General features: G+C 36.9%; 2 protein-coding genes across 4 annotated transcripts in view; one reads left to right on the top strand and one right to left on the bottom strand.

The window, feature by feature from the left end:
- NF1 (neurofibromin 1) overlaps nucleotides 1-12,267 on the top strand; it is a 250,845-nt gene that overhangs the window by 169,790 nt on the left and 68,788 nt on the right. The gene's annotated exons all lie outside the window — the stretch shown is intronic.
- On the bottom strand, nucleotides 7,793-10,535 carry OMG (oligodendrocyte myelin glycoprotein). Its single transcript, XM_005693235.3, has 2 exons — nucleotides 10,300-10,535; nucleotides 7,793-9,474 (listed from the first exon to the last, which is right to left on the bottom strand). Exons 1-2 carry the CDS (start codon nucleotides 10,300-10,302, stop codon nucleotides 8,146-8,148), a joined length of 1,332 nt encoding a protein of 443 aa, XP_005693292.2. The 5' UTR covers nucleotides 10,303-10,535; the 3' UTR covers nucleotides 7,793-8,145.

Here is a 12,267-nt window from a genome sequence, read left to right as displayed (position 1 = left end):
GAATTCCCTCAGCCTTCCAGAAGTGTTCTCTTGGTTTGTTTGAACTGTGACTATGGGCAACAGAATAACACAAAGTGAAAAACTACATTTCCTGGTATTGAGATTTCATCAGATTTATTTGATGTTTGGCTTTGAGATACCCATTTGAAATTCAGATATCTAACTTTTTTACTGATAAATTATATTTTCCATATATAAATGAATAAATAAATAACAAATCTTATAATTATTTAAAGTGTAATCAGAGAGGATAGGTACATGAGGAATTATATGCCACTCTGGGTTCAGTCATCTCCATCACTAACCTTTTTAATTACCAAGAATCTCTTATACAAGGCACAGGAGTAATATTTAAAATATTTATGTAGCACCTACAAAATGCTTTAATGTACATGATTTAATCTATTCTTTAAAATGCCCATATGTAATATATGTTATTTCGATTTTTACCAGAGGACATATTTAATCATTTACCCATGATAAGACTGTTGGTAACAGTCTTAACTCATGCTCTTTCTACTAAATCACAATGTACTTTATATACTCTTAGAACTGTTTTAATCAGGAAAAAACTGTACAGTTTTGCTGTTTTTATGAGTATTTGTATGTGTATGTTTAATTTCTGTACTTTGATTTCATCAATAACTTCCAACAAATTCACAATATCAGACCATGGTTTATAGAAATGATAAATGGATATATTGAACATATGTCTCAACTGGTTCCTGAACGTGCTTAACATAGTTGGGGCTGTTGAACCAAAATGACATTTTTTGAAAGACGAGCTTCTTAAAAACCTCACTTGTGTCAGTTTTGAAAGTGTGCAGGAAACTAACCTGCTTAACACATTATTAACACCTTGAGGTGGCTTTTTATTTTTTTCTATTTCCTTGATATCCCTTGAGTAATCTACTTGTACTAAATTGTTCACAGGTAACAAAACTAAGCTTTCTCTGGAATTGTTTCAGAGGTAACTCCCCACTACCTAGAACTAATTTCTTATATGACAAATAGCAACCTAGCCAAATCATCATTTATAACTTTTCTTTAATCTCTGTTTTGTCTGGACTTTGAAGCTGTGACTTTGACCTGTTGGAAGAAACTTAGGCCCTAGAATAAGAAAGACTTGGAGGTTTGACTTGGTCTGTCTTAAGTAGGTTATTGTTAGCCTACCAGTCATATCTTTGTTTTATATTAATTCTTTTATTTAATAAATTCAGATCAAGATCCCCCCCCAAAAAAAAAACTCCTAGCAGGAGGTAATATCTAAACTGAAATAAAGAGGGTGAATAAGGTTTGCTGGGGGAAGAAGAAAAGGAGTATGGTAGCAAGGACATGCAGAATTTCTGAGAACCTAATGGCAAGAGAGAGTATGGTGAATTACAGGGATAGAAAGATGTTCTGTTTGAACTATACAGTGAGATGGAGTTGGAAATTTTTAAGATGACACTGTAAAGGGAAGCAAGGGCTTGATCGTACCTATTAGTAAAGCTATTAAGAATTTAGATTTTATTTTGAGACACAACTTCAACAGTACATGAACCGTGAACTCCCAGATGTTCAAGCTGGATTTAGAAAAGGCAGAGGAACCAGAGATCAAATTGCCAACCTTTGTTGGATCATTGAAAAAACAAGAGAGTTCCAGAAAAACATCTGCTTTATTGACTACGCTAAAGCCTTTGACTGTGTGGATCACAACAAACTTTGGAAAATTCTTCAAGAGATGAGAATACCAGACCACCTGACCTGACTACTGAGAAATATGTATGCAGGTCGAGAAGCAGTGGTTAGAATTGGACATGGACCAACAGACTGGTTCCAAATAGGGAAAGGAGTACATCAAGGCTGTATATTGTCACCCTGCTTATTTAACTTATATGCAAAGTACATCATGAGAAATGGTGGGCTGGATGAAGCACAAGCTGGCATCAAGATTGCCGGGAGAAATATCAATAACCTCAGATACACAAGGGCACCACCCTTATGGCAGAAAGTAAAGAAGAACTAAAGATCCTCTTGATGAAAGTGAAAGAGGAGAGTTAAAAAAGCTGGCTTAGAAAACGAAGATCATGGCATCCAGTCCCATCACTTCATGGGAAATAGATGGGGAAACAATGGACACAGTGACAGACTTTATTTTCTTGGGCTCCAAAATCACTGCAGATGGTGACTGCAGCCATGAAATTAAAAGATGCTCTCTGGAAGAAAAGCTATGACCAACCTAGATAGCATATTAAAAAACAGAGACATTACTTTGCCAACCAAGGTCCATCTAGTGAAAGCTATGGTTTTCCCAGTGGTCATGTATGGATGTGAGAGTTGGATTATAAAGAAGGCTGAGTGCTGAAGAATTGATGGTTTTGAACTGTGGTATTGGAGAAGACTCTTGAGAGTCCCTTGGACTGCAAGGAGGTCAAACGAGTTAATCCTAAAGGAAATCGGTCCTGAATATTCATTGGAAGGACTGATGCTGAAGCTGAAACTCCTGTCCTTTCGCCACCTGATGCAAAGAACTGACTCATTGGAAAAGACCCTTATGCTGGAAAAGATTGAAGGTAGGAGGAGAAGGGGATGACAGAGGATGAGATGTTTGGATGGTATCACTGACTCGATGGACATGAGTTTGAGCAAGCTTTGGGAGTTAGTGATGGACAGAGAAGCCTGGCTGTGCTGCAGTCCATGTGGTTGCAAAGAGCCAGGCATGACTGAGCTACTGAACTGACTGACTGAGACACAGACAGTTGTTGAAGATTTTTGGTGTTCTTTTGTTGTTGTTTCGTTTTTAGGAGAGAAAGAGCCTGTTTGGTTAGATTTACTGGAGAACAGTCCGAGGAACAATTAACCATGTAGAGCTAACGTAAGCTATATATGCTTCCAAGAAATCTGATAGTACTTCTCAGTCTCTGATCTATATGTCATGATATCCTCCAGTTTCTTAACCTCCCCTTCCCTATTCACAGTTCATTTTGCATCGTCTCATTTTCTTACTCAACCTAGAACCCTTGGACACCTATTTCAATAGTTCTTTTCTTATACCTCTTGTATTTTTCAAAGACAAAACAGGCAATAAAAAATACTTGGTATACATATAAGCATTTCACATATTTATGTTTTTTGCTTGTATACATGGTTCTATAACACATTTATATAGTTTTCACTCTGTCTTTGTAGTATTTGCATTTTCTACATTTCAAAGTTAAAAAAGAAACTACATAAATATTTGTGTTGGTCATGTAATATTCTGGCCACACTTTCCTAATGATAGATACTTGGCATTCTGGTTTTTCTTGCTGTTTGAAAGAATGCTGATATTTACCTAGAATTTACTAGATTAAAGGTTAAAATATTTTAGGTTTTTGATCACTGTTTTGTTGCCCCACCCCACCCCTGTAATTGATATACTGTTAAAAATATGCAGATTATGACTTTTTGAATGAGGCACAAACCACCAACTCAAGGTTGGCAAGTAGCGCCCTCAATTTCTGAGGAAAGTGAAAACTCCTGGGGTTATTTTGATTGACGGCTCAGTTGCAGTACATTCAGACGAAGTCACAGGATTTTATTACTTAGAGATCCCAGAAACGTGGGGCGGAGAGGGGTGGAGGCAAGCATCCACAGTGAGCTGGGGGAATGGCAGAGCAGTCCTCTGCCCCAGGTCAAGAGAAGAAGAGATAGAGCACCTCCTGTAAGGTGGTTGGGGTGACAGTCCCTTAACTGTTTACAGGCTCAGTTCTATATGGTTATTTTAAAAGGTGCTCCAGGAAAAGCAACGTGGGAGATTATGATGGGAATCCTAACTTGAGTCCTTATCTAAATGTCCAGCCACTGGGCATGTGTAGTGTTGTCATACTGTAAAATGCTTAGGCAGCAACTCAAAATAGCTATTTTCTCATCACAGTTGCCAGTTACTTTTCAAAAGAGTTGTACCAATATGTGAATGTGGCTGTTTTATTGTGTCTTCCCCAGCATTGATTTTTATTACTTAAAAAAATTGCTTGCTGATTTAGTAATGAGCATAGCGTCACGTTTTATCTTTCTCAGTTATTATGTGATTGCCATATTCCCCATATATTTGTCAATTTGTCACTTCCTATCTTTTAGACATTTCTGTTTGTGTCCTTCACCCACTATCCATTGGGAAATCTAAGTATTTTTCTTATCAATTTTATGAGCATTTGATTAGCAATCTCCTTTATGTTTTTCTCTGAGTATTTTTCATCAGGCTTATTAGTTCCAACAGAAGAAATCTGGGGTTTTGTATAAACTATTGGTGATTTCTTTGTGTTTTTTTTCTTTTTCTAATTTAAAATAAAAGCCTTTCACTGAGAGATTCATATCTTTTTTTATTCTTCTGTTGGTTTTAAGACTTCCTTTTTTATGTTATCTTTTTTAGTTCACTATGTAGGTGTATCACATGAAGTGAGTATTGAATTGGACTCTTTTCAAATTTTCCCAGCATTGCTTTTTGAATCTTTACTTTCCCCTTTGATTTTTGACTTTTTCCACTGTTTGAGAATGTACTACGTGGTAGGCACTGTTCTAAGCACTTTACGTGTGTTAACTCATTTTTTCCCTCACAACAACCCTTTGAGGAAATGGAGGCACAAAGAGTTTCTTAATTGTTGTGTGCTCTAATTGTGCTGCCATTTCTATACTATAGTTATCTTCTTGTTTATTTTTATGCCATGACCACTCTGCCTTAATTTTTAGAGCTGACATAGAAAGGCTAAGATCTTTCTATTTCTTCCCTTTTTGTTCTTTCCTGCTTATTTTTCCAGATGGACTTGAGTATTTTATTCTAAAAAGAATCTCATTGGAATGTTTATCAGAGTTGGCTTAATCCATAAATTATCTGGAATTAATTCATCTTTACAACATCAATCAAGGTGTGTCTCCTTTGGTTAATCTTTGCTCTTGGTACATTCCAGGTGCTAAAAAAATACTTCAGTGAAAGAATAAATGAATGGGAGACCTTTGTTTATCATCTCTATCAAGTCTTGGTTTATACATCTCAATTTTTTAAAAACTTTTCTCCATTTGGTCCTGCACATTTCATGTGAATGTTTTTCTTGGCATTGTATATTTTGGTTTATTAGTTGCTGTCGTGAATATAGTATCCTTTTCCTATAATTTCCCAATTATTTGTTGCCAGCATATGAGAAAATGATTAATGTTTGTATACTTGTTATTAAAGTTGTTCTTCTGAAGGCATTCCTGAGGGACCCTTTAGATAGATAATAATCATTTCACCTGTTAATAATACCCATTTTTATTTTTTTCGATAATTTTATCTGTTTTTGTTCTGGAATTTCCCAAATAATATTTAAAAGATGGTTGATGATAATGGTCATTGAAGAACACATATTTGAGATCTTTTAAGTTAGCAATAGGAGACATTTTATCATTCTGCTCTCATAAGTGAATGATTCTCTCTTTTCTGGGTCCCATCTCATTAACATCTGAACTTGAACCCTGGAGGGTGGAAAAGCAGGACTGAAGCAAATGTACCATTTTGCTCTCTTGCTCTTAGAGCTTGGGTGTTGACATACATGGGAATTTCTCAATGCACTGAGCTTGGACATAGACATGTAACAGCAGGATTACTGCATATAGAATGTGGGGAGCCAAGACACTGTGCTGAAACTATATATGAATTATGCCATTTATTCCTTAGGAATAGATACCATCTATGAATAAGTTCTGCTAGCCCATTTTATGGGTTATGAAGCTGTGGCTTAGGACATTGGTGACTTGTCCAGGGTTATATAGCTGAGAAGTGTCAGAGACAGGATTTAGGGCTAGAAGATTTGACATCAAAGCACACATTCTTCACCATGACTTTATCCCTTATTACATTTGTTTTTGTGTTTGTTCTCTTATATGAGTTCTCTTGACTGGTGAGAAACAAAGTTACTTGTAAAATAAAATCAAACCTTCAGTATGGATGGATGGACCTTACGAGTTTGAGAGATAGATGCTGAGGACTAATGCATTTTGAATGTTTATGGAGCCCAATAATATGGTAGTTCTTGTTGTATTGGCAAGTAATGATCCCTCCTCCATTATTAATGATAAGAATACAATTTCCATGGAAGTATATAATTACTATCTAATTACTGTACTTCTTTCTGAGGACTTAGAGTCTGTGTGGTTGACATGTGTTGTGCTGGTAAATTTACTGTATTTTTTCCCTGCATTTTGCAGATATGTCAATAAGATTGGCATAATTTATAGGTGCTGCTAATGCTATAATATATAAATTACACTTTTTGGTCATTTTTGCTCATAGGATTTCTAAAACAACATTGAATTTTTGGCACCCTCAGAGTGAAAGACAATTAACTCTAAGAAACCTATTTTCTGTGGAGTTCAGAGTGTGTATTTTTAAAACAAGATGCAAGTATGTGGTAGAGTAGGAAATACCTAAGCAATTAGCCTCTACCATTGATGGTGAAGATACTAGATCAGTATTGGGAGGGAGTGGAGGCAGCTTACCCATTTTAAAATCATTTAGGGGACTATCTCAAATAACTCCTTTTCTTCATGGTGAAATTCCCTCCTGACAATAGTGAACCAAGTAGATTTGCCAGGGCAGAAAAATGTCTCAGAGTCACTGTACTAATAAGTCAGTATAGGAGAGGAATTGCTTTACTGAAGCTTAAGAGTAATTTTTCCATAAGCCTGACCCTTAAAAGAAAGAAAAAATGAAGAGCACATAAGATTGTTACTTTTCTGTGTCTCTGAATAGAAATGTTCCCAAATGTGGAAAGAAAACTATCTTAATTTTTAAATTTCTTTCTGTACTCCTTTCCCAACTCTTAAGAATGCTTGAAATAGATTCCTCCTTATGGCACAAATTAAATTCCTCATTTGTGGCTCACCAATTTCAGTTATGCTGTCTTGCATCTTAATCTAGCCTTGTTTTCAGGGCTTCTTTTTCTGACTCTTGGCTATTACTTATGTTTGTCTCTTAATTCAAACAATGGCTTACTTTGTATCAGTAGACAGTTCTCAGTTTCCTTCTAGCTGAAGTCCCGGTGCGGTTTGACTCGGAGTATCCGGATCTGTCTCATGCCCAGTTCTAGTCCTGTTGCTTGCTTTATTGGTTTCATCACCTGGTTGTAGCACCAAACGAATTCCAGCCTTTTTTGGCTTTTCTCCTTTTCTTTTCCTCTCCCTCCGTTAGTACTGCTGGTGTTCGTTAGACCCCCATGATTTTATCTTGAAACTAGTCTTTATTTTGACTTAGGTAAGTCAGATTCTAACTTCTGATGTACAAAAGATAAATTTCCCTCTCCTGCTCATAGAAGACTTTTAACTGTATAATTATTTTAATTTTCTGCTAATGAACAGTGTGTTAAATATCCACTAAAACTGTTCCTTCTTTATATGTCTTTAAGTTTAAATTTTAATTCCATTTTCAATACTTTTCTACAGTGCGAAAAAACAAAGCCATTAAACTTTCCTTATTAAAATGCAAAGCCTAGTGTCCTCTAGCTTTTTGAAGAGCTTTTGTCCATTATATAATCTGTAAAGTAGCCAAGAGTTCCTCAGAAGCAGGACATCATTTAGATTGAAAACAACTATGGCTTGTGTGTAAAATAATGATGTGCCGTTACCATTCACGGGGAGGCAACCACAGTTTTACTTTAGTGGCAGAATGCTTGGATACCTCCAGTATTATATTTGCCATAGAGACTTTACCAAAGTACCTTAGAGCAAAAAAGTTTGTCATGTCATTTCTAGTAAGTAGATTAAGTTGGTATGACTAGAAAGCCAAGTGACACAGATATGAGCATAGACCTTTTATTTTTTCCCAGATGTTTGACAGTGTAAACATACATAAAATACATATTAAAGTTTAGATGCTTTATATTTTGTGCAGTAAATTGAAGCCTTAAAAAGAAAACACTTCATTTTTTAAAAAAGGAAACTCATTAGTTTTACTTCATTAAGACAGTAAAATAGCAGCAAGTACCAAGACATTGTGCACTTCTTTTATTTAAGACGAGTTACTTCATTTACATCAGAGTCAGAAACGGTAATACTTAATATAGCTTGAGTCACTGGTTAGATAGGGGAATATTTTCCCAGCTGTACATCAGGGAGGAGTTCATTCATTAAATTTCAGGAAAGTGCAGACCCTCAGACAGCCAGCATGACCACAGCATTGAGCATTAAGAGAAACGAAGCATTTGCTTTCCAAGCACTTGCCACAGAAGGTAAGCGTGTCTTTCCATCTGTGGTTGTCTCTTCCCTCCGTAAGTTAAGGGTTGTGCTTTGTTGAGGCATTTCAGAGAAATCATTTGGCATGCCACTAGTAATACTTAGGGTCATGGGTGTTGGGGATGATTTTGTTGAGCTAGTGAGGCTTGTGTTTGTAACCATTCCATCTTGGAGATGAATAGTTAGAGTTGCAGCGGCTGCTTCACGTGAATTGATGGTTTCTGTGGATGTATCTTCTGGATAGGGCACAAAAGCCTTGTCAGTGCTAGTCAAGGTGGTACCTTTGCTTAGAGTGGCACCAAATGTTGTTTCCTTTGTTCGATATTGTTTGGGTATTTTGGTCCCTTTGGACTGAGTTACCGTACTCAGAGAGTTAATGGTGTCCACTGTCTGCATCCCACTTACAGTGAACAAGCTTGAGGTAAATCCAGAAGGTGTGGGGTATATGTTATGTTCCTTCAAAGATGATATTTGGCTAGAACAGGGAGTCCCTATTACATGGGCTTTTGTTTCCATCATCCACTTAAGTAAATAAGTAATGTTTTGGTGGTGGTCACATGACCACCTGTTATTGTAAAGGGTTATCTCTTGTAATTGAAAGAGTTGGTCAAAAGCTTGATCTGGAATGAATGTGAACTTATTGTTGTGCAGGTAAAGATGTGTGAGATTTGTCAGGTTTATTAATGTTCCTGGAAGGATTTGTGTCAAGGAATTGTTAGACAGGTCCACAGTGTGTAGTTTGGAGGGCATGTTGGTTGGAACTGTCCAGAGTTTGTTACTACTGAGGTTGAGAACCTCGAGACTTCTTAGTGTATTTTTAATGAGGACAACCTTTTCCAGCATATTCTTAGAAACATCCAGGTATTTAAGGTTCCACTGATAAGCAGTATCAGATTTTTCAAGCAGTTTAATGTTGTTGTTAGCAGCAGACATATTCCAGAGGGACCGAGGTAACTGAGCAGGCAAGCTTTCAAGCCTGTTATTTGAAATGTCCAGGGTCCTCAGATTGGTGTACTGGGTTAACTGGTTATGCAGATCAGTAAAGTGGTTATAAGACAAGTTTAAATGGATAATATTCTCTTGCAGTCCAGATGGTAATGTAGTCAAGTTTCTGCCTGAACAGTCCACACGCCTGTGCCTCTCGGTGCATATACATTGGAGAGGACAAATGCATAAAACACCAGGTGTGAGAGACAGAAGGATGAACAGGCTGGGAGACATTTTCAATATCTGATATTCCATCAAAGCCTGGAAACAAACAGATACACCCTTCTTTTAATATGCAAATACAATTAGGCATCTGCATGGGTCAGTTAGCATTAGGCAAAATTTTCAATAAACCTCGTTGTTGTTGAGTTCTTTTATAATTGTTCCAGTGATTAAACTAACAAAGCTCCCCTTCATTTATAGTCCAAATGCTTAATCCTTCAACTGGGGCTATGTGGTAGAGACAGACTCTCTCCCCCTACTCTCTCCTGTATTTTCTCCTTTCTATAAGACATAATCTGTCTTATTTATCTTCCTTGAGACTTGATAAAATTGTATTCTTGGCAAATAAAAATCCTAAAGAATCTTAAGCTGTTGTTATTTTTTTATGTTATTCTTCCTTATTCAAATGGGGAAAAATGGCTGTCATGTCTGTTTTGGTGTTTTGTTTTGTGTTTTTTTCCTTTAAGATCTCTGCAGTAATGAAATAGTCAGTGTGTATATATAAGATGGATTTTATTTAGATATTAAGACAGTACTTTGAAATTCACCTTCGTCTTCTCAGGATAAATATATCCTTGCAAAACATTTTAAGGCACTTGAAAAATCTGACTAACCCCATACCTTAACCTCTCACATTTTATAAAGTGATTTCTGTATATTTCAGTGCCGAGTCTAAAGGAAAACAATGTGTATATTTACAAAGTGAATGAATATTAGAAAAAAAATCCCTCAACTGACACTGCAGCAAATTTCTGGTGCATGCACTTGCTATTGAATATATATTCAATCCTAACGTTGACTTTCTCTTAAAAAAAGAAAAAAATTCTGAAGTCGATTTTTTTACTGATTTAAATAACAGCTTACCATAGTGTCGTCTTCAACATCAGCATCTCATTTTCTCCGGGAAACTTAAGCTTAAAGGTCTCCTTGTTCTGGAAAGTAGGAACCGCTTCTGGCTGTGGGCTGTGCTTGCCTGCTCAGCTGCATTGTGTTGCTGTGAGCTGAAGCTCTGCAACCACCTGATCAGTACCACATAGGAGGACTGCAGAGCTGTCATTGGTGCTGACTCAAATTTATTGCAGGAGGTGCACACGCGACAGAGTGAACCCCGAAAAAATCTTTTTTTTAATTTACAGCATTGAGTGTACCCATATAGCTCAGATTTGCCATAGGAAGGAAAACCTCGTGGACTTTAGACCTGGCCCTGCTCATTTCTGTGTATTTGTCTGAGCTTCGGCTTCACATTTTGACATTTACCTCGTGGAGAATTCGTGGTTCTTTTTAACGCTCCTACTTTTCATGCTTTTTATACATTGAAAAATGCTAGAAATGAATTTGACCTTCCTTGTGGATGGTTTTCTAAGATATTAGTTTAACTGTTTTTTAACTCTGCCTTCTCAATTTTTTTTCCCCTGAAATGGTACAATTGTTATGTCACTTTTAAAAATAACATCTGATTTTTTTATGTGCTCCCCCAGTGTGGTGATTATTATGTACAGTCACCTTTTCAGATTTATCATCCACTTAACTGTTCATCTTTTGGGGAAGTACAAAAGTGCTTAAATATGATTATTTTATCTTTATCTTTTTGATACAAAGGATTATTTTACCCAGGCTATACACAAACGAGGGGGGCTATGTTTTTAAATGAACGTCTCATTTTTCTAAATTATCAGTTCATGTGGTAACGTAAATGTATTTTATTTTATGTCTTTTGGATTAAGGATTTTTTTTCTTCATGAAGTTACTTTGGTGAGTGAATATGAATATTATTTTCTCCAGAGACATCTTTGGTAATATATGAATGACTATTTATTTGATTTTATGTCTTGAAAATAATAGCATAAATTTTTAAATGATTTCTTCAGGATGTTTTACATTTTATCTTACTGAGAAAACAGTTTGTAGTTCTTAAATTACACAAAATACTGTAAAAGGGAAGTTTTTCATTGGGGCTGTATAAAATTAATTTATGATCGCTTCAGCTCTATTCTTTAGTGGACCAGTTGTATAAATAATCTATTAAAAGTTGAATCTAATTTCTAGAAGAGCCAACTTACCTTAGAAAAGAAAACAAGGTAATGACAGTTTCTTTGCCAAATTGTTACCATTTGAAAACCGGAAGGTATGGGGCTTCCGTGGTGGCTCAGTAGTGAAGAGTCTAGCAGTGTAGGAACCACGGGTTCCACAGGTTTGATCCCTGGTTGGGGAAGGTCCCCCAACCCCTGGAGCAGCTGAGCCCGCATGCCACAACTACTGAGCCTGTGACCGAGAGCCTGGGAGCCGCAGCTACTGAAGCCCGCACACTCTAGGTCCTGTGTTCCACAACAAAAGAAGCCACTGCATCGAAAGGCCCGAGCACCCCACCTAGAAAGTAGCCTCTGCTAACCACAACTGAAGAGAAACCCTCACAGCAGTGAAGACCCAGCACAGCTGAAAATAAAATAAAATTTAAAAGTAATAAAAAACCAGCCGTTATTGGGCTTCCCTTGTGGCTCAGCTGATAAAGAATCCACCTACAATGCAAGAGACTTGGGCTCGATCCCTGGGTTGGGAAGATGCCCTGGAGAAGGGAAAGGCTACCCACTCCAGGATTCTTGGGCTTCCTTTGTGGCTCAGCTGGTACAGAATCTGCCTGTAATGCAGGACATCCCGGTTCGATCCCTGGGTTGGGAAGATCCCCAGGAGAAGGGAAAGGCTACCCACTTCAGTATCTGGCCTGGAGAATTCCATGAGGTTGTAAAGAGTTGGACAAACTGAGCGACTTTCACTCACTCACTAGCATATTACATATAAAGAAAATCTCTTTATGTCTGTTTACTAAATCCTTTA

The sequence above is a fragment of the Capra hircus genome, chromosome 19, assembly GCF_001704415.2.
Source record: "Capra hircus breed San Clemente chromosome 19, ASM170441v1, whole genome shotgun sequence".
Classification (NCBI taxonomy): Eukaryota; Metazoa; Chordata; class Mammalia; order Artiodactyla; family Bovidae; genus Capra; species Capra hircus.
This window is presented reverse-complemented; position numbering and strand designations above follow the sequence as displayed.